The sequence below is a fragment of the Mycteria americana genome, chromosome 3 (genome assembly GCF_035582795.1).
Source record: "Mycteria americana isolate JAX WOST 10 ecotype Jacksonville Zoo and Gardens chromosome 3, USCA_MyAme_1.0, whole genome shotgun sequence".
Lineage (NCBI taxonomy): Eukaryota > Metazoa > Chordata > Aves > Ciconiiformes > Ciconiidae > Mycteria > Mycteria americana.
Window position 1 is genome coordinate 52,622,279 of NC_134367.1, and position 27,145 is coordinate 52,649,423.

Genomic DNA, 27,145 nt, shown 5'->3' on the forward strand with positions numbered 1-27,145 from the left:
TGGTGGGAGGGAGGGGAATGCAAAATTTGCCTTCAGAGCTGAGGCAAGAGGGCAAGGCTGCTGAAGGCAGGGCTGGCTTAGGCTGATCCCAGGCACTTATTGACCTCTGATTTAATTCGGTGATGTTTCTTCTGACAGCTGTCCCTTATGAAGGATAACTGTCCTCATGCCCCCTGAGAACAGCAGGAGCTGGCAGCCATGTCTGAATGGGGCCTTTCTTGGCCCTGTCAGGCCATCCCAAATGAAAGAAAACCCCTCGTTATGAAAGGAAACACTACAGAAGTGACCTTTGCTCCATTATTAGAACTTTATTTATCAGTTCATTTTGATCATGTGAAGTCTTGAAGGATTTTGATTTGTTTTGTAACTGTAAGGACAAAAAAAGTAGACAAAAGTGGATGCTAACACTCTTGAATGAGCCATTTAAGATCTAATGAGTGCTTTAATCACCAACAGTCAGACCTGTACTTTGATGGTAAGCTCCAGTTTTGGGGAGCGACTATCTTCAGCCACATCAAAGGGCTTGAATTGCTGGGGGGAGTGTAAAGCCCCGCTCAGCCTCTGCCGTGGAGTGAGGGTCTGGGCTCTGGTGGCTCAGCTTCCTTACAGCAGAGGAGCTCGCTCACGTCCAGTTGCAGACAAATTTGTGTTTCAGTGTTTATCTAGTCTTAAATGGCTCTTCTCTCTTTTATGAAACTGAAGCTGGTGTTAAGATCCTTGTTGGTTTGTCACCAATTTATTCGTATCGGCTGTTGCAAGTAAAGCAGCCAGTGCTGATGCGAAGTAGAAAAGAGATGCTTGCACTCCCAAGCCCACCCTGAAAAATCCTCTTCTGTAGAACGTGGGCCATGTCAGTGCTGCTATTGGGGGGGAAAAAATCATCTGTGTCTGAGAGCAAAATCTGAGGGGCTCAGAGAAAAAAAAAGAGATTTGCAAACAAGTGTGAGAAAAGATGCACAAAACTGCAGCTCATATGGGGCAACCTCCACTCACCAAAACTTTGTGTTAAGTTCTCTGAGGTATAATATGAGCAAATGCAGTCATCAGTGTCACAGACCTGCTCTTAAAGTCACGCTTGCCTGGTCACTGTGCATGACAGTGACCTGACATTGCTTTCTGTAAGAGCTGACCTGGAGCACTGTAAGGCAGCACTGCGTGGGGTTTTCTTTTCCTTGTAAATCATACGGAAAATGGTAAAGTTTGTTAGCAAGATGGCAGGAGCAAGGGCAATACTAGATTAGATTTGGTACAAGAGGAGAGAACTAGTTTTTACTGAATCTGAACCTAGTGCATCCGATACCCTTTAGATGCAAATGAAGAAATGCTAAATTGATGTTATTTATATTATACTGCAGCAATCTGATCCCCGTTATGTGAAGAATATTTACGTATCTTGCCTTCTCCTTAACATGAGGCTAGGAGAAATACCCAGGGCAGAAGCAATGCCAGATGGAGGAGAAGGACAGCTGGACTAATACTTGGATCAACCCATCATGCCTTTCCAAGGTGGCAGCTGGAAGCCAGGTGAGATACCACTGAGCATCTGCAATGGCACAAGCTGTTGTCTTAGGTTCCCTCTATCCAGTAATGGAATAGAAGTCCAAAGCTGCTATTAGGAGGTGCAACACTAGCCTGTCGTAAATGGAAAAGGAGCCTCTGGGATTCAAAGCTTGGCCCTCGATGAGGAGCCTTGCAGGGCAGCAATGCACTCTCCCACCAGGCGAGCAGCCTCTTTGGCTGTGCCCCTGTGCACCGAAAAGCCACCTGCCCCGTGCCCGTAGTTGTGCACCACCGGGAGCTGAACTCCTCCTTGGCTCAAGACCTCTCTCTGCAGTCTCACGCACTGCCTGGATGGCCTCAGGCCCACCTTCACCTCGATATCCCGAGCTCCCCGCAGGGAGGGCTCAAGGGCGCAGCATCTGTCAAAGATGTCTTTGGTAGTGCCAGCGTCAGGGGAGAGACTCCAGCTCTCCTTTTCCCTGGTTCCCCCTAGGGTTACCCTGTGTATCCCCGGGTAGATGTAAGTTAAGCCATCCCCATCCCGGATGAAGTTTTTCACCCAAGGAGCATGAACCTTGAGTACTTGTCCCCTGATGGGGAAGAGCTTCTCATCCCCCACCAGCTGGCGGGCTCCAATGCCTGCGCAGTTGACGACAACGTTATATTCGCTGTGCAGCTCCCACAGGTCTGCAACTTTTCTGGTGTACATCTGGACACCAGTTGCTTTCAACCTGCAAAAAGACTCCAGAAGTGAGGCAGAGAAGAAACCCCTAAACCCTCATGTAATTATTAGGCACATTAAGTAAATGAGATAGATTGCCTTTAACATACCGATCAAAACTAAACAACAGATGGGACAAAAAGCAAAGAAAATGCATGGGGTTTCTGTTTGTGATCTGTCTGATTTGGTCTGATCAAAGCTATTTTTTAGCTTGTTTGGGCTGGAAAAGATAGAGCAGGCTGATCAATATTAGAGAAGGGTCTGGCATAAGACCCTAGGCAGACAGTCAGGTCCTCATGGTCTCATTGATTCATTTCTATAACCATACCAAGCTTTAACAGCTCAAGCAAGCTGAAAAATGTCAGATTTATTCCCCAACTTACTTCTGCTAGTGACAGCGCTATCGTACTATACCCCTTTTAATGTGCCTGTTACACACCGTCACATTCATGCCCAACTCACCCCCCTGATACCAGGAGCCACTTAGTCATCTAGTGCCATGTGCGAAGCCCTGGGGTACCCAAGATGTCCCTGCGGGCTGGGCAGGTGTGGCACGGGACCCCCGGGAGACCCATACCCTTCTAGAGCGGCAGCCAGGAGTCACCCAGGACAGCTCAGAGCACTATACATCCATGTCTGCTCTTCAGCAAAATTCACCCCTTCTTGAGGTGATGGTTCCTCAGGATGATGGATCTCAAGGTGATGGAACCTCAAAGATGAGGTTCATCTTTGAGCTCAATTTCAAGCCAAATTCCACCCTGAACTTGCCTGAAGCTTGAAGCCCTTCCCCGTGGAAAAACACTGGTGTGAGATGGAGTCACTGCGTGCTGTCAGCTGGATCCAGTTGCTGGGGGTCTTTAGTAGGGCTTTAGATTGAGCAAGTCAGGAGACAGGTCTGTGATGACAATGCGCTAAGTGGGAAATCCTGTCCTTTGCAATACTCTGGCAGCTGGCAAAGTGATCAGCCCCACTATAAAGGCCGTGGTTTCCCACCAAGCAGTGAGTGAGCCGAGGATCCAGGGCACAGCTGGTGCTCTGGGGACTGGGGTTTGGGTGCAGCAGGACACTGAGGCTGGCTGGGAAGAAGAGGGGAGGTCTCGTGCAGCAGCTCTGGTGGGGCAAACTGCTGGGAGAGCTCATAAGTGTTGTAATTGGGACTCTGCCATTGTGGCGTAAAAAATACACCAATAAAAAAACCTGCTGAAAACCCTGACTTCAGGCAAGCAAGCAGGAAAAAATTCCTGAAGTCCATTTTTGGACCAGCAACGTGGGCACAAAACCAATTTTCCTTGTGGATTGCCAAGAGAACGGTCTATAAATACTGCTCAGGTCACTAGGGGTTTGAGAATTAGTTACATGTTTAATATGCTCTCATTTCTCATCACCAGAGAGAAGAGAAAGAAAAGGAGCTTGATCATCTTACTAGACTACACCCCTTGAGAAATAAGAAGGCTATAGCAGGAATAAGGAGAGAGCAGAAATCATGCGGCAGATACTAAATGGGTTGAACAACTTAGTTGTGCTTCAGCAGAAATTTCCGATTCAGTTAAGCAATGAAACATGACAGAGCATGTGCACCGAGGAGATGGCACAGACTTCACGTGGCACTGGTGCCACTGGAGTACTCCCAGCCTGGCTGGCTGCTAGAACAAGAAATGTTTTTTCACATTTGCAGTGAGATGAAATGCATCCAAGCAACTGGCGGAGCTGGCAATTTGTACCAGGGTGTCGGTACACATCTCTTTACTTAACCTCAAATCTGCTTGCAGCCTATCGCTTTCTCTCAAGCGGAGACAGCTATTTGCTCACTTTAGGGGTACTTAGATGGATTAAAGGCACATCCAAGGTGTCAGAACCTTTTTAGATCTGCATTCTGACTCTCCTACGGTTCTCCAAAATCCACGTATTTTGGGGAACCTTGGAAATTTGGAAATTGGCAAATTTTCTAACTTTCATGTCAATCCAGGCATGAACTCTGAGGCCACGACTCCTCGGAGTGAGTGCCTCACCCATCTTACGCAGACAAACATTTCCAAAAGGTTTGTTACAAGATGATGCTATTTGACCTTTTTTCACCTGACTGGATTAAGAAATGACTCAAATTGTTGACCAAATTTGAGATTAATTAGTCCAGCTACTTCTTAAGTGCAAAGTCTTCACAGATAAGACGTCTTCCCAGACAAGCCTATTCTCCCAGGGGTTGGATGTATCTTGAAGAACAGAGGGATATACTTGGGAAGTTTGACAATAAGGAGCACCCACATGTTTTCTTAGGACATGGCAGGTTCCTCATGTACCTTCAAGGTCTGGCTGGCCAAGCGTGGCCCCTGTGGCTATGTCGGGCCTATGTCCAGAGGTGCTTCCACTCTAAGCCCCACTGTGCAGCCACAGTGGTAGAAAGTGGACATTGCATAAATGGGGTCTTTCACATGTTGGAAAAATTGGGTATTTATTTCTTGTGCTTCTCCCCAAGGAAGAGCTTGCTGCATTTTCCCCAGTGAGAAACAGCCCTTTTCCATTTTTGTTCAAACCTAAGGCTCTTAAGGAGTCCCCAGCTCGCCCCCAGTCCCTCTGCCTGGGTTTCTCTCTGCGTGCCCAGCCTGCAGCAAAACCAACCTTTTCTCCAGCCACAGCAGGTAGGGCGGACAGTCACATTTCAGTGTCGTAAAGGCCTGACCAAATCGGTGCTGCGGAAACTTTTGGAGTTCTGCTTTCGACATTGGTCGAAATCCCAGGACGACATCCGACCAGAAAGGTAACTCTTCCTTGGGAGTGTTTTTAAAGACCTGCCACCTAAAAGGACACGGAGAAAAAGCTGCAAAACTTACTCGCTATTGCTCTGCCACGTTATGTGTCACAGCTATCTTAGCACAAACCCAGGAACTCGGGAACCTGTTCCTGTTCATCAGTGCAGCTCTGCAAGGTTAACAGCAACAGGGAAACATTGCTGCCTGCTACTGCAATACCCGCCTTGGCAAATAGGCAGAGGGCCTGCCACAGCCCAGCTTGCAGGCGACACACTGGGGTAACTAAAGTGAAGAGAGTTCTTCCAGCTATACTGTATGAACTTCCAGCTGTAGAAGTACAAAGTCCCCTCACACAGTGTCCCCACCACAGCTGTGGCCACCTTAGCTGGACCTTCATATAGGGCCATTTGCACACCCGGTCACATTTTTTTAGGTATCCATAAAGCTACAGAGTGCCCAGCCTCCACTCTCCCAAGAGGTGAATTTCTCTGTTGATAATGGGCAGCATAAAACACCCCCAACGCACACGCCCCAGTTGCATCCCTATACCCAGTTGCTGAAGCTGGAGGATCCTGCAGTCCCATCCCTATGAAGACTGCCCCTGCTGCAAGCAACTGGTGGATGACAGTATGGAAAACATCAGTTACCAAAAGACACTTGGTGCTGGCCAGTCTTGAGTGGTTTCTCTGTACACACCTATGCATGAATTTTGCTTGAAAATACATAGTATCTGAGCAGCTGCGATGCAGTTTCTTGGGAATATGGTCATAAGAGCTACTCCACGGAGGGAATATGCCTGAATTCCAGTAAGGAAAACCTCTCTGCCTGCTCCAGCACACGGCACACACATACCAAAGGCTGCCCTGGGGGGCTGTTCTTACCCGGACACCAGGTGAATGCCAGCCTCTGACGCCTCAGCTGAGTTGCTGATGGCAAAAAGGTAAGCAAAGGTCTCTTTGAACCACTGCTTCTGCACGTGGATCGGTGTGCCTGCATGTAAACAAAACCAAACATGCAGAGAGGGAAAATGCAAAGAGGAGAAGTGTACGAGCCAGGGGCGAGGAGACGGGACAGATGGGGAACGCAGGGCACGGCACTTTTCTTCCTGAACCTCTGTGCATCGCTGCACGCACACCCGGGCATGCAGCTGCATGCAGTGCCACGGGCAACACCACGCTGGGTTGCACGCACCTGGGTAGGTGTGAGGGATGAGCATCCCGGCTGCGACGTCACTCGTTGTGTTGGGGCTGGACTGCTCTGAAAGGACCGTCACGGAGCAGCTGGGGCAAGTCTCCGCGATGCAAAGTGCTGTGGACAGGCCGATAACTCCTGCGCCGACCACTGCAACCTTGGGTGCTGCCATCTCCAGGGTGCAGAGCCAGAGGAGAGAGGCACCTACGTGCATTTGGAAATAACATATCCCATGTCACCAGTATCGCTGCCGGACACCCTCGTCAGGCTATGAAATACCCACACCAGATGTAACATAATCCCCCTGGGGCAGCTAATCGAAAGCTAACTGCTGCACACAGAGAACCAAGACTGAGGTGAGGATTAAAAAAATCCTCATAGCCTTTGGTATGACAACTAATTTTTGAAAAGTGTTTCAACAGCCACTACCCTATCCTCAGCACAGGAGCAAAGGGCAAGAGAGCAATCTGTACATACAGCACTGATGTCCAGGCTGTAGCAATCTGGAGCAAAGTTTTTTTTCCAATAAAACCCAAGGGAGTGAGGCACCTGTCAAGTCTTCCATCATGTTTGGGGCAAAAGTGTCTTTAGAGCTCTGGGGAAATTGGCTTTTAGGCACCAGGAGCCAAAAGGCTCTAGCAATGAGCTCTGTGACTGCCTCGGCAGTGGAAGCAAATTGCACAGGAGGCAAATGGGTTACGCAGAGCAAAGGGTCCATGCACCTTAGTTCCCCCGCTGTGCAGGGCTCTCCCTCTGACCCTGAGGACTGGGTTACCTGCTTAGCTCTGTGCTAGAAAACATGAATGTTAGCTATTAAACACAATGCATAGCTTCACAGGGTACAGCCTGGCTGTTTACACTCCCACATCCAAAAATTGTTTGGGCCACAATGCTGTGGCCGGAAAAGTGTGGGAAGAGAAGCTACCTGTACCCTGGGGGATTTTGTGCCTCTAGTGATCTGAGGTCTCCAACCTATCCTTGGCCCCTGTACCTGCCAGCATGACCCACTGCCTTGGACAGATTCTTGGGCATCCGAGGCTGCCATGCTCTCCCGGCAGCACATGGTGGTCCCCAGGAGCCAGCCAGCCTTGCTGGCCCAGAAGCCTGTATATTTGCTTCTCGCTGCCTTGCTTTATAACCTGCTTTGTGTCCTGGAGCAGCTCCACTCCTCAGCATCTTCAACTGCTGATTGCTACCGCAGGAGGTGCAGCGTCTCTCTTTTCCCTTGTCCTGGCCAAGTTTCGGAGCTTGGCACCTGCCCTGGTGAGTGGCAGACAGCTCCTGGTTGATAATCACCTGGCTGCCCATCCCAGCAAGGTGCCAGCCTGTGCGCCTGGCCACAGCCAGCTAACACGTTTTATGCCGGCAGAGGCATGTAGCACAACTGAACCATGCAACTCGGTGCGCCCTGCAAAGTCCTTAAAGCCAGGATCTAAATGGGCCTGAAAGAAACTGGACAACCTCAGAGGTGATAAATCCTTCAGTGGCTTTGAGACAGGTGAGTTGGGGTGCACCTGCTGGCTCAGGCATTCATCTCGGGGTTACTGCCAAAGGCTGAGTGTGGATGTAGGGGGAGAATCTCCTCTGCCTGTGGCTCTTACATTTTCCTGGAGTATCTACCAATATTCACTCTTGGAGAGGATGCTGAGTGATATGGACCTTTAGTCTTGCTCCCTTACAGTCTTGCTTTCTCCTACAGGACTTGCTTTTCCTTGACTGTGGAAATCCAGCCTCACTAATTGCTTTCTGAGAACCTTTTCTGGAAACCAGTGCCTGCAGTTATAAGGACGTTATAAGATTTCCCATCTTCCTGTGGCTTTTAGCATCTTTGATGTAAGTTTAGGCAAGACAGACTGTGTGGGATTATGATAGGTCAGGTTTATTTATGAGATCCTTGCTCATAACTCTTCACACAGCTTCTCACTTACCCCTGAGGTTTTACTACTTAAAATGTGACATCCCTACTATGTAGGAAGGGAGAGAGGACCGGGCACTGTTGCTCATCATTGCATTCCTTCTGCATCGCAGCTGAGGGTTGTTACAACCTCTCTTCTTCCTCGCAGCACGATGCTTAAGTTTCTTCCTGTTAATTATTACATCTTCTTTCACAAGCTGACTATAAAAGTGCCCACGCAGCAGGGAAAGAGGACCCAGTGCAGGGGTAAAGATGAACCCTGAACCAGAACTGCTGGCCTGCATCACTGCCACCCACAAACCCAATCTGAACAAATGCTGATTTGAAAGAGAGCTGCGCTCCTCAGCTCTACCGTCACCCCAGGCTGCCTCAGCCACCTGCACCCGGAACGCCTGCGGAGGGGCAGAGCGTGGACAGCGTAGCCTTCCCTACCATGGTCTCCAGAATACTTTTTACTGGTAATTGTTATTAAAAAAAAAAAAAACACAGAAAAGAAAAAAAAAAGAGTAACAAGAAATTAGGGGAGTTTTAATAATGCTGAAATTACTTTTGTTAGGAAAATTGGTTCTGAGAAAGGTCTCTAAACACATTTTTATTAACAAACCTTCTGGCAGCTGTGGAAATCGCGTGTGGCTGTCAGCACACCCAGTGAGCCTCCCAGCAGTCCACGGATGACCACAGTCCTGCTGGAACATATGCGTTGGGTACATTATGCATCTGCCAGAGATGTGCTCTCAGTTGCCCCTCACCGCTCTGGTTTGCTGAAGCCCTTGGACCATGATGGAGATTGAATTTCCTGACTGACCTCCCCGCCGCTGGGCAAGAAAGGGGAGCTGCAGCTCGGTGGAGGTTCAGGTTTCACAAGTCTTCCCAATTTGGATGGGATTTTCGCAGACGAGCAGGTTTGATATCAACTGATCCCAACGTTGCCAAAGCCAGCAAGGGTGGAAAAGGGCTGCTGGCACTGCTGGAGCCTGCGGGAACGGCTAAGAAAGCCACGATGGGCACCCACCGAACACACTGCTTTTCTAGCACTTGCTGCTGCAATCCAGGAGCACATCAAGCCTTAATGTGCTAATGTGCCAAAAATTAACCGGGTGCAAAGCAGAGGCTACGCGCAGCTTGTATCAGCAAGCACAACTTGGGCTTTGCAGAGCCACTGACCCCACTATGAGCACAAGACTCACCTGTGCCTCTGTCTCTCCCTGCCTCAGCTGGGAGCCCTGCACCTCGCTGGGAGGGCACAGGAGGAGAAACTATTTTTAGCTGATGTGGCAGGCCAGCTTAGTGCCAGCGGGGGTGACACTTCTCACCCCCTCAGACTGGCTTGTGCTGAGGGTTTTGCAAAAAAAATCAGCATTTAAAAGGCAAATCAGTTGCAGTAACTGTTGGGGAAGGGTGGAGGTCAAGGGTGTCAGGTACTGTTTAGCTCTCTGTCCTTTCTTAGTGTCAGAAGGATGGGACAGAAGCCAGACAGAGCCACCTGGAGCTGTAATTCCCCAGCAAAGAGGACACTGGCTGCCTGACGTGGGCTTCATGCCCCTGCCACCCTCCTGCTCCTCCCAGGCCAAAATGAATTATTTTTAAAAATATTGAGATGTTTTGTGATGTGACTTAATCTCCCAAGTCCCGCAGCTGAGGAGACAATGTCAGCCTCATGTGATGCAAGGGGGTCTAAATTGCAGGTTTAATTAGATCCATTCCTTATTCTTTCTTGCCTCACATAGTTGTGTATCACCACATCAGTCTTAACATCATTCTAGCAGTGGATAAAGTGATCAGTACGGATCACTACACTGGTCCCCAGCACACACGTGCACACACAGGCACAGGAACAAGCACACCCACTGCCAGCTGCAGCGGTAGCCTCTTGGCCCGTGGTCCCTCCAGGCTGCCCCTGAGGCTGCGACGGACCCTGGGACACCAGCACCCCTCAGCTGGAAGAGCTGCACGAACACGATTGCTTTGGCACCTCTGCGTCACAGGCACGGCCCCTCGCCCTACCCTTTTCCCCTATGGCCCAACTCTGTGAGCATGCTTCCCTGGCAGGCTGGCCGCTCTTGGCTTGTGTCGCAACGCGGCTGGCCTACCAAACTAAGCATATTTACACGCCCAAAGGAACAGTGCAAAAAGCCCAGCTGAACTGTTGATCAGAAAATGGATCAACAGGAAGTAACTAAAGAAAACCAAAACCTGTTACATTTGAAGTCCTGTGGGTTTTTTTTTTTTAAACTAACTCTCACCATATCTAAGTGCTGAAACATTTTTTTTGGATCACCTGAAGCCTGCAGTACTGGGAAGCAAAGGCTCCAGCCCTTCTGGACTGCTGGAGGGGCTCCTCATCCACCAGGACAGCAGCACCCGCCATCCCCAACCGTGCCGGACGTGGAGCGCTTTCTCCCTTCCTTTTTTTGCAGATTGCTCTTGCGTTTATTCCCTTCCCCAGTTCACAAGCACCCTTGGTGTTGCTTCCCTTCGCCTGACCCCAGAGAGGGGTTTTGCCAGGCTCTTTGCTAAAGGTAGTTACAGACACTGATGAAGCTCGATCTGTTCCTGGGGTTTGCTGAGGAGGGAGCCCTGATTTTGGCCTTTTGACTCTGGCCCGATCCCTTTTCAGTCACTTGGGCTGCTCTGTGAGATGTACATTCGGGGCCTGCCACAGGAGGACGGCGAGGATGCTCTGTTCACCGAACAACACCGAACGCTGGAGGCTCCCCAGGCCCCCCTCAGCCTCTCTGCTGGGTACGTACAGCACTATGGCAGAAAGCAGCTGTCTCTGAGCCACCGTGACAGAGACCTGAGGCTACCAGGGAGGCCTCAGCTCCTCTTTCAGACAGCTGTTCGCATATGCATGCACGGGAAATAGCTCCTAAAGCAAGGTAGGTTATACCCATGCTATAAGTTACCGCCAATACTAACCTCTACCAGCGGCACTTACACGCCGAGCGATGCTCTCGCTTTTCTCCAAAACCGGAGAGATCCGCGTTGCCCATTCCCCACGGGGCGGGGGTTGTTGAGCCCCTGCCTCTCTGTGTGGGGAGAGGGGGAAAGCAGGGAGAAGCTGAGGTTTAGCACGCCCCGAACAGCAGGGATCTCACAGCCCCGGCCAAACCCTGCGGCTCACGCCAGAACCAGCCGCGACAGCCACCGCGCTGTTGCTGCAGGGCCGCCGCTACGTGTGGCCTAAACCCCTCCCTGCCTGGGCTTACGGAGCTGGTCTGTGCCCCACGGAAAGCCCCCAGGGCAGCCCTCGGTCCCCGCACAGCCCCTGCGGGCGCCTTCCCGGCCCTCGGCAGCGAAAGGGCTCCGCCATCTAACATTTCCCTCTTCGACTGGAAGTACGGTCCGGAAAAAACCCCAACAAGCGGGGAGAGAAGGCAATACCTGCAAGGAGGAGGCCCGCGGTCCTGCCTGGAAGAGCCGCCCTCCCGGGAAGCGCGGGGAAGCGGAGCGGGAGAGGCGGGAGCGCGTTGCTGGGGGGGCCCGCAGGGGCTGCCGGAGCTCCCCTTGCCCGAGGCTGCTCCCCCAGCGCCTGGCTCCGCGCCCCTCCGCACATGAAGGAGCCGTTTGTGCCTGAGCAAAGGCCGCCTCCGGCGCTGGCACCTCTCCCGGGAGAGCCTGGCAGCCCTGCGTTGGCGCTGCCGGGGCCGTGCCCGTGCCCTTCGCCGCCTGCCGAGAACTTGTGTCCTTGAAGATTTCCCCGGTGAGCTCGAGAGGAGGCTCACGGGGCCCCGCTGTCCTGAGCAGAACATATTGTCTTTTTTCTTCTCTTACAAGCAATTAATTCTGCTCTGAATGTTTCTGAAGCTGCCTGAAGATTGCCACAGTGCTTGAGCAATCGCGCTAGCAGTCAGGATGGCGGTAACACGGCGTGTCCGTGGGCCCGCTCATTTCAGGCATCGCATGTCAGTAAAGAATGAGTCCCTGCTAAACCGCAAATGCCTGACGAGCACAGCCAGCCTGGACTGTCTGGATTAACCTTTTTCAGCAGAAAAACACACGTTTGTCGAAAACAAACCTGTCTGCAGGATCACTAGGATGAAATTGTACACTGGGGATTCTTGGCTTCACAGCATTTGCCATTGGCAGGACATTTTGGCTAATATTGGACTGCTTGGGCATTCGTCCCTGAATGGCTCAGCAGGACAGTGTTTGGAGACTGTTCCCCTCCAGTCCTGTTGGACAACATCTGCTGTGGATCTTGCAAGCAGGTGCCTTTTCTTCGCAGCCATTCAAATACAGACCAGGCAGCCATCCCAAGGGCATCTGTACGTACAGCAACAGCGTGCACATCACGCAACTAGCTGTTCTCGCCTCCCAGTCTAGCCGTGTTCTTACATGGTAAAACTAAAGCCATGATATATTAAACATATGTAATCACTGACCTTTTTAGATGCATAATTTTTAGGGTTTTTTTTCCTTTAAGAGTGAACAAGGAATAATTCTGCCAAAATTATAGTAGAGCTTGATTTTTCTGCGTGGTTTGAAAATAGAGTATTGAGTAAGACAGGGAAGGAGGCAGAGGAACAGAGAAGGTTTGCTTGTTCAGAAATGAAATTGTTGACGGGCTTGGTGTATTGCTTGTAAAATGTACACTATTTTAAGTCACTGCAGGATATCTGCATAGCTTTGGAGAGGAGCCTTTCAGATATGGAAATCTCCTTCAAATATAAACAGAGGTTGCAGTGCCAGCTAAGATTAAAATTACCTGCAGTTAATTTTAAAATTTTAAATTAATTAAAATTTTAAAATTAATTTAAAATTAATTTAAATATTGATTTAAAATTAAAATTAATATTTCTCCTCCAGAGATTCTACTTCTCATTGCTTATAACTTCACCAGATTTGAGTGATTTGGATTGAAATTTTCTGTGTCGGATGTTTATACAAGGCTGAATGTTTCAGGGAATTCCCAGTGCATCTTTTCCTGAGAATGAGACTCAGGAAATGCATGCTGGTTTGGGATACCAACTCTTACAGTAATTTCACTGAGAAACTCTTACTCTTCCATGGGCTAAAGTATTTTGGAAGGGTGAACACACTATGCTTTGCCGTATTTTAGGATGAAGAGAGAGCTTTGTCATCTCTTTCTATGTAACCTAGATGTGTGACTTCCACCACAAATGCTTGTTTATCCATGCAGGCATCTATAAGGGGAAGAAATTTCAACTCCTTAGTGCCACCATTGTTTTTCTTACCTCTGCTATTCCCTAAAATGAACAGCACAATACATACCTCTTTGGTCTAACTCCCAGAGCCCTGATTAACCGAAAATCAGCCATCCTGTATTGAGGCCTTCAAGATATGGAGGTTTTTTGCTACAGATGTTGGTGCTCTCTCATGAAAGATGGGAAAAAGCACAAGGATAGACAAGAAGCTCTGCATAACATCCCAACTGCTGAAGACCTCCTGGATGTTTGTGTATATATTATTCTGTGTGTTGTGCAAAGTAAGTCATTTTGAACTAACAAATAATTGGCTAAATAGTATTCCAAGTGCAACATCCACCTCTTGGTATTTCAAGAACACTCCTGACAGACTCTGTGATAGTGGCTATTGTATCCTTTGACTGAGTGCAAGTCGTGATTTGGTCACTCAAGAAGAGAGCGCCAGGCTTCTGGCATAAAACAAACACAGCCCTGATGGGACTTGGAGCTGCTTCTGAACAATGGCTGGCAGTGGCATCCCAGCACACCACCAACCCAGCTCGAGCAGTGCTTAAGAAGTGTTTCCCTTTACCTTAGCATTCCCTTTGCTTTGTGTACCCTCTTGAATAGAGCAGTAAGGATAAGCAGAAATGACCCCTGTGAACACAGCAGTGCTGACCTGTTTCTGATCTTATGAATAACATGGATCACTTCTCTGCCACTTCTTTAACCAGTTCAAAGATCAAGTCAAGCATCAATGTCCATGACAAGTTACCATTTCAGCAAAGAGGTTAAGCTGCTCCTCATTTTGCTGTTTTCCCATGTTATTTACTTACTTCTGGGGGAATTGTCTCAATATGAGGAAGACACTGGCAGTACTGACATTCCTATTGAAAAGCTTTGTGAAAACATTTACTGAGAGATTGCCCATTTATCTCTGGTTCTTTTGATATGTTCCTGATCACTGCTTTTCATTCTCATCACTGGCAAGGAGACTGTGGAAAGAATCTTCACAAGGATCACCCCTTGGTGCTGTTTTTTTCTTATTCCTGTGCAAGTCAGTTCATCCCCAGACAGAACATTATGAGGCAACATTAATAACTAGATGCCTGTGAGCACTCCATGGCTGGATCCTACTCATCTGCAACAAACACCCGAGCAGTATCCAAGCCTGTGTGTTAGACAGGAATGCAGAGAGAGAAGAGGCGGTTTGTCACTAAATGAGATATTCCCCATTACTTCTGATAATTCATAAACCTAGGATAGTAATTTCTTTGAAAGTGCTGGTTTTGTGTACAAACCTCTCTGCAATCATTTTTATATATCAGTCATATTATAAAAAGGATACTTCCCCATTTAAGGTATATACTTTTTAGGCTTGATTTTTCTCAGCTTGATTGAACTTAGTGCTCTTGAAATCAGTGTATCAGGGATGATTCAGATTTCTCAACTTTAGCAAACAAGTATTTGAACCATTCACTATGGTTGCTTTCAGGGAGGAACCTAAATCACCTGGCAAGGACATACAAAGCCATTAAAACACGAATGATGAAGCCAAGTGATGGATGTAACTTGATCAGATAACATAAGATTAATAAAATATGCATGGAAAATTGAGTAATTTGCACTAATTTGAGATTTAAGGGAATTGGAAAATAAATAGGTTCCTGAGAAGGGCTAAGAGGACAAATCACAAAGAACAGGGATATAGATTGCTGCAATTCTCATTTTCCTTGCACTGTCTGCCCACTCCAATTCCTGCATGAGGAACAGACGGTTAGTTTTCACATCCACTGAACACCAAGTGGTTACAAGTTATATTGCTTTGTCATTCTTATAGTCAACTACTCTCTTTTTTGATCAACTCATACCCAATCTACAATATCTGCAGCTATTTTTGTCACTACTGAATTTGTCCGAGGGACTACTGCCCCAGGCAGCTTATACAAAGAAAGGCAAAAAAGAATCATATTCTTCCTGCAACTGAAAAGCAAAACATGTCACATTTTTAATGCACATTTTGTTAGTCACCACCTACCACATTACCCAAACCTTGGTTTACACCTGCAAACACAAACAGGAAAAAGACACGCAGGTGATACTCGCCCGCCTAATCCTTGCAGAAGGTATCCCATGGGTTTCCCTGCAGGAGGGCTCTCCGTGGAACGCCGAAGCACCAGCCCAGCTCCTACAAGGGAGCATGTACCAAAGGGAGTGCTGGTGATGGTTAAGAGTTCATTCAATTACATAAAGGTGTAAAGATTAAATAACATGTGTTTGACTTTATTCTTGCACATAATTGCAGATAATAAATACATATTAAAAAAAATTAGCATATATTGTACTAAACCCACATATTCTAGGCAAACAAACTCCTTCCCATGAGTACATACTTGCCCCATGTTACCAAAACGCACGCTCCACCTGGTATAGAATCTTGTACAAAATTATTAGGTTACCAGTATTTAGATGTGCTCTAACCTTTCTTCATGAGAGATGTAACAATGCAGATACTGCTCAACTGCATTTACTAGAATTTTTCCTTATAAAATAAATTTGTTCCTTCCTCAACACTCATCTTTTCTTTTTTTCTTTTTTTTTTTTTTTTTAAATCTTTGAGTTTCATTTCTCCCCTATGAATCTGTTGTGGGATTCAGACAAGCACCTTTAAGATATGTTTGTACAAGGGTATAGGATGAATCCAGACCCTCCTTTTGGCAGCCACAAATGCCTTTCTGGCGTCATGCCTCCCTGGCACAAATGACCTTGCATTTTGTAAGCCCTTGCAAATGGCACTCACAAGCCTTGCATGTTGCCGAGTCCAATGCTACAGAGGCTTCCTAAGTGACTGTACGTAAGGAGTTGGTAAAAATAAGCTGTGAAAGATACAGGAGAACGCCAGATTCCTCCATCCCAGAGCTGGGATGTCAGACCATCTTCGGTTTCCACAGAGCCGTTACACAAAACCCCTCAGCCTTCAGGCAGGATTCCACCCTACCCAGGCAGGGTACCACCCAAAGCATGGGACACATAGTGCACACAGTTTGGATAGCTCTTTTTTCTATATAGATGTTTAAACTATAGAAATTTGCACAAAGAAATTGAAGTGAGTTATTAAAGTAGAAAATACATCTGGTTTAAAATACAGATTCAAAATATCAAACACATTTACTTACTATTTTTTCTCAGTTATCATTAAACTAATGATCATTGCTCTCATTCCTATATTTAACCCAGAAAGTATGGCCTTAACAAACTGCAAAACTGTCTAATAAAATATGATATCAAACTTAGGACAAAAACATTTGTCATTGTGCAATAGTGACCAGCAATTAAGACACATAAGAATTCTAATCCAGTATCTCATAAAACCATTATGTAACTCCAGAGACATTGATCAGCACAATAAATTTGCAGTGATAGAGACGACAAAAACAAACATAAAAGAACTTAAGGATTCAGATAAGAAACTATGAAAAGGAATTCTTTTTATGAGCAACGAGAGGAAAATATGCCCCACAGGAACAGAAGCATTTGTTCTCAAAGTCAGTGCTCTCTTGTGAGAGGGTTTAGATAATCTATAAATATTTAAGAGAAAGAAATCAACTCACTCTGTCTATGCTACGTTTATAATGTATGACTAGTGTTAAACATATTTTTGTCCATATGGAAAAAACAAGCAAACAGAAATGCTAGAGACATATAGACACATGCTATTTCCTTTTTTATAGTAATATGCTTCCTCGGATTAAAGAATAGGATACCCCAAGGCATCCTCTAAGCTATTCATGCATAAAATCACAAAAGTACCTGTAGATCAATATTTTTTTTATTTCCAGGGAAAAAAGTAACGTCATTAGTTCAGGGAAATTCAGGTCTCATTTGAATCGAAGACCAAATACCAAATACTGACTTCAGTGACAGGAGGAACTGGCTTTGGGGATTAAAAGCCGTCAAGCTACACTGTGTTTTAGAATCATCATTAAGTTTTAGCCTGTAATGATTGCTCAGTATCACTGTGCATTTAAGTTTCTGCTTTTTTCTTTTTTTTTTTCTTTACCTTATGTATACCAATTACAGATGACCAGGCCCTGAATCCCTCAAGTCAAAGGAATAGAGAACATCCATTGACTGTTCTTAGCAGGGTAACCCCCAAATCAGTTATCTGGCAGGTAAGGAAGTAGAAAAATTAATTTTAATTTTTCTTTAGTACCTTGTTAGAAATAGACTGTACTGTCCCCAGCACTCAAGAATAAGGAGTTTAAGATAGGACCTTGTACTAATAAAAGAGGGAGTATCAGTGTGAAAGAACCCCAAAATAATGCAATTACTTGGAGCTCTGGGGTGGGGGGGGAGGGTGGTTGCCATGTCAGACAGTACCAGTTTAATTCCTTATTAGGTCTGTTGCATGATGGGGTTTTTTTTTTTTAGTATGGTTAAACCCGTGTTTAAGGCAGGGCATGCAGGGCTTGGCAACAGATCGTGCACATAAGGAGAGTTGTTCTGCTCTGGGAAGTGGAGGGGGATCTGAAAGCAGTGGAAGAATACCAGGTCTGCTCTTCAGCAAAATAAAAAGCCACAGCATGTGAGTAATCCTATCTTCAGTCATCAAAGTATGTATTCAAATCGTTCTCTGAATAATGATGGGATTACTCACGCGGGTAAGGTTAAGCACATGCTTTTGCTGTACTAATATATCTGGACAGAAGCCACAGTGTTCTATGCAGTTCTCTTCAGAGGTTTTCTCTGCAAATACTGGAACACCCACAGAACTGAAGGGAGCATAAAGGTCCCTTTCTGCTTTCCATATAATTATCACACAGAAACTCCCTAAACTTAAACTTACTGTTTTTTGCTTGGCTTAGAAGCATGTTAGTCCTCATACAGGATATGATTTTGTCCTAATACCAGGACCAAAATGCTACCTGGCACTCTAGGACAGTGCAGTAAAGAAAAAAATCTTTTATAAGGGGATATAAACCATTATTCTGGTTTCAGAAGTCATTGAAACTAATATGACTGTGCACATATAATTGAAAAATGTCACCATTAAACTCCACAGTATATAGAATATTTATCTACAGTAATATAGATGTCTTATTTTGGGGTACATGTCAAAGAAGTAAACAAGGGAAAACTTGTTTTGATGAGATCATACCAGCTAGCATGACAGTAGGTGCCTAAGAAGAGAAGAACTCTGATTTCAAACCAGGGATGACAGGGTTCACACAGCCCAGGTAAGAGAGGGCTGTCTGAACCTCGACACACAGAAGCTTCATGTGCCGCCCCCTTCAAACCAAGGGTGGCCGAGAGAAGAGGATACAGATCCTCAGGCAAGGAAGAAACCCCCAGGTCTGGAGGTAGACTGAAAAAGAGGAGGTGGCACAGAAAGCCATAAAAATAGCAGCCAGAATGATGCATTCTTATCCACCAGTTTTCTGTGGTCCACAGTCACAAGGCACGATCACTGCACCAGCAAGTAAGTGTTGATGCACACATGAGATGTAATAACAGTGGGACATTTACAGACACTTGACTAAAACTACTAGAGTAACTGGTAACACTTCTGTTGATCAGTGTCCTCCAGCTACCATTTTTTAAATTATATTTTTCTAACTGATTTTGTGTGGTACAAGGAAAAAATGAGCTACAGACAGCTGGTCTATGAGAAAAATGGTGTGTAGATACCATGTCTACTAAACATTAATTAATAACTAAGTCCACCTCTGTGCAGAGAGCCTGAATAAGACCCATTTGCCACTTATTCTGCTCCACTGAGGACTGAGAAGGCCTTGATGGAGGCATTTGGCAAAGTTGCTGGTGCAGCTCTTGAAAGTTATGGAGAATCTGATGCTAGATCTGAGCTGAAATAAGTGAGAAGGGGAGCACTGAAATAACAGTCTGGAATGAATATGACTTTCAAAGGCATCAGGCATTTTAGTTTTACCTAAACTAAAAAGAACTTACAAAGACAGCAGTAGATCCAGTGAACAATTTTTTCTAAACCACTAATAAAAATACATTTGCCATTCAACAGAATGAATAGTATACAAACTATTTGCACATTTTGCAAACTTAGTATTATTTTTTCAGTCAGAAGCTGTTCCACAGAATACTTTCCTTTGTTAGCAATGGCACCTTTTCTAGTAGGAAATTTGAGAAAAAAGAAAAGAATAAATTAGTTAGACTTTGAAATTATTGATATGACTTGACGCAATGTTAAGGCTTCTCTCTTGAATTATAACTGTTTTAGTTTACCATGTTTTGAAGTCTCAAGCCTGTAACTGTCAGCTGCAACAGGACGAGAGCAGACAGGGCACTTTGTGGTGGGTTTACAAATCTAACTGCAGAAAATGTGAACCAAAGAATTGGCATATTTTTCACATATGTGTAATCAGGTAGGTTCCAACATTTAGAGTAATCATTCCAACTGGTCACAGCAAGTCAGATAGGTTTTCTAAAGCCTGTGTAAGTTTGACAAGGGATCTAGAAATCCTATCAAATTTTCTGCAGTACCTCAGTCACATGGAAAAGGTTTTATATACTTGCTCTGTTGAAAAGGCAAGACTGGATACAAATTAAAAGGCACAGATACTACAGAACAGTCACATTTCTTGAACAAAAATATCTTATAAATTAGATAACGATTAAAATTGGGAACAGCCATTTTGCCGCTGCTTTATTTCTCAGTGCTGACTGTTTCTTGACCAAACATCTCTATCTTTTCTAATGCCACACCACTGTGTGCTGGAGGAGTCTTTCCTGAACAGCTTTTCTTGTTTCTTCCCATTTCTGTAGCTTCCACCAAAGTATTAGTCAATGGTTTTCCCAGTGTTTCTGGAAGCATTATCGTTAATATTCCACTCAGAAGAGCCATGATTCCAACAAGCAACTAGAAGAAATAAACAGTAGCTGTAAAGGTAGAAATGTCTTTCAAGTTATGCAACTCTTTGGTCTTGCTTGAGAGTACATTTAAAATAAAGCACAAGGAACTGTAATGCAAATCAAAAATCATAAGTCTTAAATATTGACTGTATAAAAGATCTGCCTTTTTTTGTTGCATAAATGAAAGATTATGCAGCAGAATTAATGAAAAGCAAGGGAAGTGTTTTGTTCCACAAGGTATCAATACAGTGCAAGCAGGAATAATTCTGTTTGAGAAAACAATATGTATCTCTTCATTTGGTATTTCTATCAGGTATGTATTTAAGAACTGATTCTAGGATTGCATACATTTATTTTTACATGCATGTTCACAGAGCTACAATTACCCTGCCACCTGTAATCTCAATTTGCACGCTAGCTCCTGAACCTATTCCCCCTGTACCTGTGTGCTTGTAAGAGGAACAGGCCAGATCAACTGTAAGGGGAACAGGCACACAGCCAGATCAGAATGTCTCAGTATGGATCGTTGGCCTGGAGCCACAGAAGTGCACATCCCTGCTCAGGAGAGCTCTTCAGCAGATAATGAGCTAGCTCTAAACAGGAATACTTTGCTAAACTGCAGTTTCAAAGATCTGTTAGGAGTGCAGGCATCTACTGACATTCGGACTGGGATCACATCTTATTTCTCCATGGTGTACAAAGTTCCGTAACAACAGCTTACTTCAGCATGAGTGGTGCAAGGATCAAGATCATGTGTGGTAGATGCAGAAGCACACACATGTTCCAGGAGTATCTTTTCTTTCCCTTCATTTCTGTGCCTTGTTCAATGAGAACAATTCACACTTTCCTCCTTGGAAGTACAGAACAGCATTAAAACCCTGACATTCTTCCAACATCAGGTTATAAATGACCCAAATCTCTCTTGATAGAAATGCTTCCACAGCGTGCATCATGCCTGGCCTCAGTGTTTTTCCATGTTATGACTGTGCACTTTGATACTGTCTTATCCTTATCTTGCCCTATGCTGATTATCAGGTCCGTCCTGTTTGTTTAATATTTTCTTTCCAAGTGTGAGAGAGAGCATGTGGAATTACTATGCCTCTGTCTCTCACACAGAGCTTGAGACAAGAACCGGCCAGCTACCATCTGCAGCTAAGCCAGACTTTCTCTTTAAGTCAGAAAGGTGCTTTAAAATGGGAATTCTCCATTGTAACCTTGAACAGAGCTATTTTCATGCAAATGGACCGTGCTGCTTTTCCTTCCCCCGACCTCCAAAAGAAGAGGACAGCTTGTCTCAAGCACTCTTTTGAGAAGCAGAATTCATGCTGTTGCATATGCTCCTCTTTTTGCACGTGCATTAAATATAGAGGCTGACAAAATAAAAATTTAAGCAAAATACTGTTGCATACTAAAAACTACAGTGAAAATAAAATAGTCATGCTCTTACCATGAGAAATTAAAAAAAAAAATCCTAGCAGTTAATGTGACCAGAGGAAATGGCACTGAGTGACAAACTGAAGGAAATCCTTGCAGGCATGTATATGTGTGGCATGGGTGATATTTAAAAATATATTCCAAAATATTAAAGTCTCGCTTCTGAGTGTCAAAACTCTTCTCCGCTATTAAAACATGATTTTCTGCCATGGTAAGACAGGATGAATTGACATATGGCAGCTATTCCACGGTAACCTCTCTTACGCACATTCTTTAGGCTGTCATAAGTTTATATTTGAGGATACTGAGGGCTGTTAAGGATATTGAAGCTTATGGATACCTGTACATTTGGAGTTTATGAGAGCAGGGTCACTACTGATGCCCAGCAGAACAAGGTTAAAGCAACACTGTGTGCTTTGAGTATGTTTGTCTTCTCTGTTTCAGCTAGCCTTTTAGACACTTTGCATTCTTCTCATGTTTTCCTTCCTCATTAACCTACCTCTTATTCGCCTGCAAACTCTCACTATTCCGTAAGCGTACACACCACCATCTTTCCTTCCTTTTCATCTCAGCTCTCTTAACTCTATTCCATCACATGTTAGTTTTCTTATTTCAACGTGAAAGCTGCTGCACACTGACTAATTCCATGTGTTTCCCTTCTCCCTGACCCTACAAAGCATTTTCCAGTATTTCCTATGAAAGACAGAATATGAAACAATTAAGTCACAGTATATTAATGAAAGGACTTCTCAAATGTCATCTACCTTTTCAGGGGCAGTAACCACACTTATCAATGAAGTTAGACACATTTAGTCAAAGCAAGTCTTTTGCAGTCTTATCTTGGCATACTTCTTCATGAGGCACCTGACATAATTAGCTCTTTGCTTGCTCATAACAAATGTGTACATTTTGTATGTATGTACTATTTTAAATATGTAATTCAGCATCAGAAAATTATCTTCTGATATAGTCAATGAGTGAAATGCTTATGGACTAAAGTGTACTTCTGTACCAAGTATTTAAGTATGTTTAAGCTCCACTGAAGTTAATTTGACAGGAGTACCTGCTTAAATTCATTGCTTTTTCAGAGTCTTTCAAATCTGACTTTCTGCTTAGTCAAACTCTCAAAGTGTTCCCAACACTTCAGTACAGGCAGCAGCTTCTAACAGCTACCATAACTAACTTCAAAAAAAGATTTACCACCATTTTTCGTATGTCCTCCTCCCTACCTGGAGCAACAATTTTAATTTCACAGTGGTCTAAGACCAGGACTTAATATATTTAGTCTAGAACAAAAGATAATTTTAATTAAATAACCCTACAAAATAATACTTTCTGAGAACAAATGATTATTCTAGTCTGCTATTTATATTTATATCCACATCTGATGGTTCTGAACCAATGTCCTGAAAATCCACTAGTATTAGACACAGGATTTGCATTCATTTAGCTTTACTGACCTCAGTGGAGGTTTTTTTTAATTTACAATTTATGGTTTATCTGAGAGAAAAATCAAGTCTGTAAAAGGGCTACCATAACATAATTCTTAACAGCTGAGAAACAGAAATAGGTTATACATGGAGCAGTTGCTTTACTGTAAGTTTTCGAGAAAGTTGTCACATGAAAAACATACTTGGCAAGTTTTATAGGCATTCAAATGAGATGCTTGCATTACTCACAGGTGGCATAACTGTATGGGAGGCAGACTGTCAGACAAATAGCAATAGTAACGGCTTGACAATGAATGTGTGGTGTGTACAATAGATCAACGTGATGTATATCAGTTTACTTACAAAACCATTTCCATTGCATTTGCATTCCAAAACACTTATGTTACCTGAGACTTTGCATGCTATGCTCCAACTAAAGACAAGCCTATTTAATAAACTGACAAATGTTTTATAATAGGAGTTAATAATGAAAACATATTCACTGTGAACTACTACACAACTCTGCAAATACTCTGGATACTTTTTGTACACTGAGAGCTGTTCATAGCTGAAATAATTCCTCTGTTTATACTGCCATTTGCACTGCTCGCCAGCCTGTTTGAGCATTCCCCATCTGTGGTTTAACTGCAGCACTTCTGCACAGATAAAGCTGATCTCAGCCAGTAAAGGCAAAACACTGACATGAGAAAAAGAATGTTCTCCCATGACCACTCTGTTGTGCAAATGTTTCTTCATCTTTTCTGGGATGATATCTTCATTTGTATGGGGCCATTATTAAGAAAGAAAACATTTTTTAGGAGCTTGAGGCAATAAATTAATTTGTGGTCTGCTTCACCCTCTTAACTTTCATCCAAAACAACTGAAAGTAATTAATTTAAATAATGAAACAAGTTCCCAAGAATTCTCTGAAACCAATCTCTAGCATCTATAATTGAAGATTTTATAGTTGCTAAATCAACAGGACACAAAGCCACTTTTTCAGGGAAGTCCAACATGGTAGACAAAATCAGAGTAAGAATCTAGGTGAAAGACACATCTCATTACATTTTCACCTTCTGACATGTGCAATCTACATATAACATTGGTGTGCTAGTCACAGTGAATTCTAAGGGTTTTTCAAAGAACTTTAATTTTAAATCATTAATAAACTCTTCTCTACTTAAAGCTTTAATATAAACTTTGTAATTCCTTCCGTTTTTACATATATGAGCATAAATTATCCTTCAGGAGTAAAAACGGGATTGTATAGCTACAGGTTTTCTAAGCAGCAAATACCTCATAACATAAATGTAACGAAGAAATGTGATTCATTTGTGAGCAGGAAATACATAAAATATTTTGTCCAAAATGGATTTGAAGCTACATAATGCAGACAAAATGCCCAAAGTCCACAAAGGAATGGTTCCACCTCTGTTTTCTTGGGGCAACTGGAGGTAGAAGACAAAACCTAATAGTAGCATGACCTGGAGTCACCTACAAGTAGGATGTGCTTAATGAATCCAAGGTTCTGTTGCTTGTCAAAGTCACCATGAACCTCATCAATATACCACTTGCTTCTCCTTTTCTATCTCATGAATTGCTTTGTTCGGTTCTTGTAAATGAAAAATGCAAAAAAGGAGCTTTGGGACAGCTATGAAGACCAAGTATAGTAAGCATAAGACATTCTTGATCTTTTGGAAGGCTATTCCAAAGATGCAATGTTCCAGGGAAGCCATGGAAAAGATTAAGGAATAATATTAAGAAAAAACAGCCACCCATGGTGAATTCCAAGAATGGAAGAACTATGCCTTTGAAAAAAGGTAAGAGTAAATCATGAGCATGGTCAAGAACTGCTATGGCTGCAGAGTAAAGAAGTATGGATTATGACACTTCCTAAATGTTACATGGTAGATAAAGTATATTTTTATGGAAAATATTTTTATCAATTTTATACTAGGATTCAGTGCATAAGTATATCTTCCATCGTAAAAACTTTCCAGAAGATTTCAGTGACTCAAAGTCTCCCTTTTGGTTTAGCTGCATATTTTGAACAATATGAAGTTACTTTGAGACTTAAAATTTACAACTATGGTTCATTCAATTTCCTTTTCAAAATAAAAGTTCAGCTTTTGGTTCCTGAGAAAACAAGTGACACATACACCTTTTCAAAACCAGAAACATTCACCATTGAAATAAATACTTACAAGTGGCATGAAAATCCAAACACTTCTCAGATATACACAGAAAGGAGCAACCACACTTCCTGCACGGCACATCATGCTTCCACTTCCAACAGCAAGCGATCTACACATAAAACAAAGACTTTGATAAGAATTCTGGCAGATAAAGCAAACAGAAATGCACAGACACTCAAAACATCAGTAGGATGATAGGTGTCTTTATGCAATGGTACTAGGAAGCTATTGCTACACCAGTGTAAATTTATATTGTAATGAAATTCAGCTGCTTCTATAATTAAGATTAAAAATACAACAATCATTCAGCAGAGAGCAAGGATGAACCACCAGGACTTTAAAGAAAGGTATAAATAATGTTTAAGAAAGTATTGAGTATTCTTCTAGTTCCTCAATGAAACCAAAGAATGCACAGGGAAATGAAAAATAAATAAAAAATTATTATACAGCCAAATACTAGACAACTCTGAAGCAGCGGAGGAACTCATCCCATTCCAAGTCTTTTGCACCACTGCCACTAATGTCAAGAGCTGCTGGATCTGGCCCAGGAGCATAACAAAGAAAAGGAAATAACAGCAAAATAATGAAAAATATGTGACTGGTGAAAGTTCTTACCTTACAATTGTTGGATACAGTTCTGCTGTGTAGAGATATATAAGGCCAAATGCCACACCTATTGAAAATTTTCCAGCCATATTTGCTAAGATAATTAGTGTATTGAAATCCTATTGAAAAAGAGCACAAATAAATAAATCACCAGAAAATAACACCGTTCCAAACTTAATTTAAATCCTTCAAAAGTTGTGACCCTTCTTTAAACAAGAAGCAATACTTATTGCTTGCTTTTTTAAAATCGGTCTCAGTAAGTAACTAGTGTCCATATAACTTTTTACCAGTCCTGGTTCACTGAAGCCCTGGGAACATTTTACATGTGACTGCAGCAATGAAACTGTGAAACCTGCACTGAAAATACAGAAATCTATCTTAGACTGGCAGCCGCATTTTAAAAACAGCCTTTAATCAACTATATGATTTAGAAAGAGCAGCTCCCTCTACAGACTTAAGAGCCTTTAAAATCAATTTCTACTATAGGAACACTTTCAACAGTATGTGACTAACCTGAGGTATGAACATAATTAAAACACAGATCAGTGCACTTAAAATAAGGAACGGAATGAGTGTGTTTCTCCTTCCCAGTTTGTCCATCCCAATGCAAGCAATGATATAGCAAGGCAACTCCACAGCACCTGTCAGTATGAAATTATTTTAAGTCATAATTACACATATTCATATTATAACTCTAACTTCCTCTTTATGGGGATTCATTTAAACTAGGGGGTAATAAATAAGTGAAATCTAGAGATAACCAGTGTGTTGGGCTAGTTCATTTGGTAACAGAAATGGCAACAGAAGGCAGAAAGCATGGCCTAAAATATGGTAGTGGGGGATGGAGAAGGACAGGGAAACAGGTTTCACAGCACAGAGCAGCTTCCAGTTCTCTTTGGGGTGGAAAAATACAGAAAATAGCAAGGCCACGGTCCTGTTTGTATGACGCTAGCACTTGTGACTGAAAGCTTGCCATTTGCTGCTTTTTTGCTTCAGGTATCACATCACAGCTTAAATGTGCCCACGAGGAATATTGCTGGTGTCACACCGACACACCTCTCAGGATTTGCTGGCTTCCACCTGGGCACAGAACCGAAGCCACAGGCACCTCCCCCAGCTTCAGCCCCAAACCACCCCAATGTAAAAGGCAAGCAAGGTCTCTCCAGGTCCGGTTTTCTGAGTCACCTCCACAAATACAGAGAGTGTGGTTCCAGCTTTCTCTCTCCTCCATTAAAAAGAAGGCAGCTGCTTACAATATCCCACTCTTACTCAGATCGTCTCTTCCTAATGTCTCTTTCCAGAGAAAAACCTCTGCAGCTCTAAAGGAACTGGCATCTGGCTAGGACTGTTCACAAACCCTGTGTAAACATGATT

General features: G+C 43.9%; 1 protein-coding gene across 10 annotated transcripts in view; it reads right to left on the reverse strand.

Annotated features, from left to right (window-relative positions):
* Nucleotides 1-197: 197 nt before the first annotated feature.
* Nucleotides 198-27,145, reverse strand: part of LOC142408256 (solute carrier family 22 member 16-like) — a 53,865-nt gene continuing 26,917 nt past the window's right edge. For 3 of the 10 annotated variants that reach the window (XM_075498544.1, XM_075498547.1, XM_075498545.1), the window contains 8 exons: nt 26,285-26,412; nt 25,781-25,890; nt 25,175-25,274; nt 8,679-8,757; nt 6,160-6,363; nt 5,850-5,958; nt 4,838-5,014; nt 199-2,231 (listed from right to left, as the gene is read on the reverse strand). In XM_075498544.1, coding sequence (XP_075354659.1) covers nt 1,664-2,231; nt 4,838-5,014; nt 5,850-5,958; nt 6,160-6,363; nt 8,679-8,757; nt 25,175-25,274; nt 25,781-25,890; nt 26,285-26,412 — 1,475 coding nt within the window. In that variant the 3' untranslated portion in view covers nt 199-1,663. Of the gene's footprint in view, nt 2,232-4,837; nt 5,015-5,849; nt 5,959-6,159; nt 6,364-8,678; nt 8,761-10,993; nt 11,242-15,251; nt 20,114-25,174; nt 25,275-25,780; nt 25,891-26,284; nt 26,413-27,145 lie in introns of those variants that run through there. The other 7 variants (XM_075498551.1, XM_075498550.1, XM_075498549.1 and 4 more) reach the window with 6 other exon arrangements.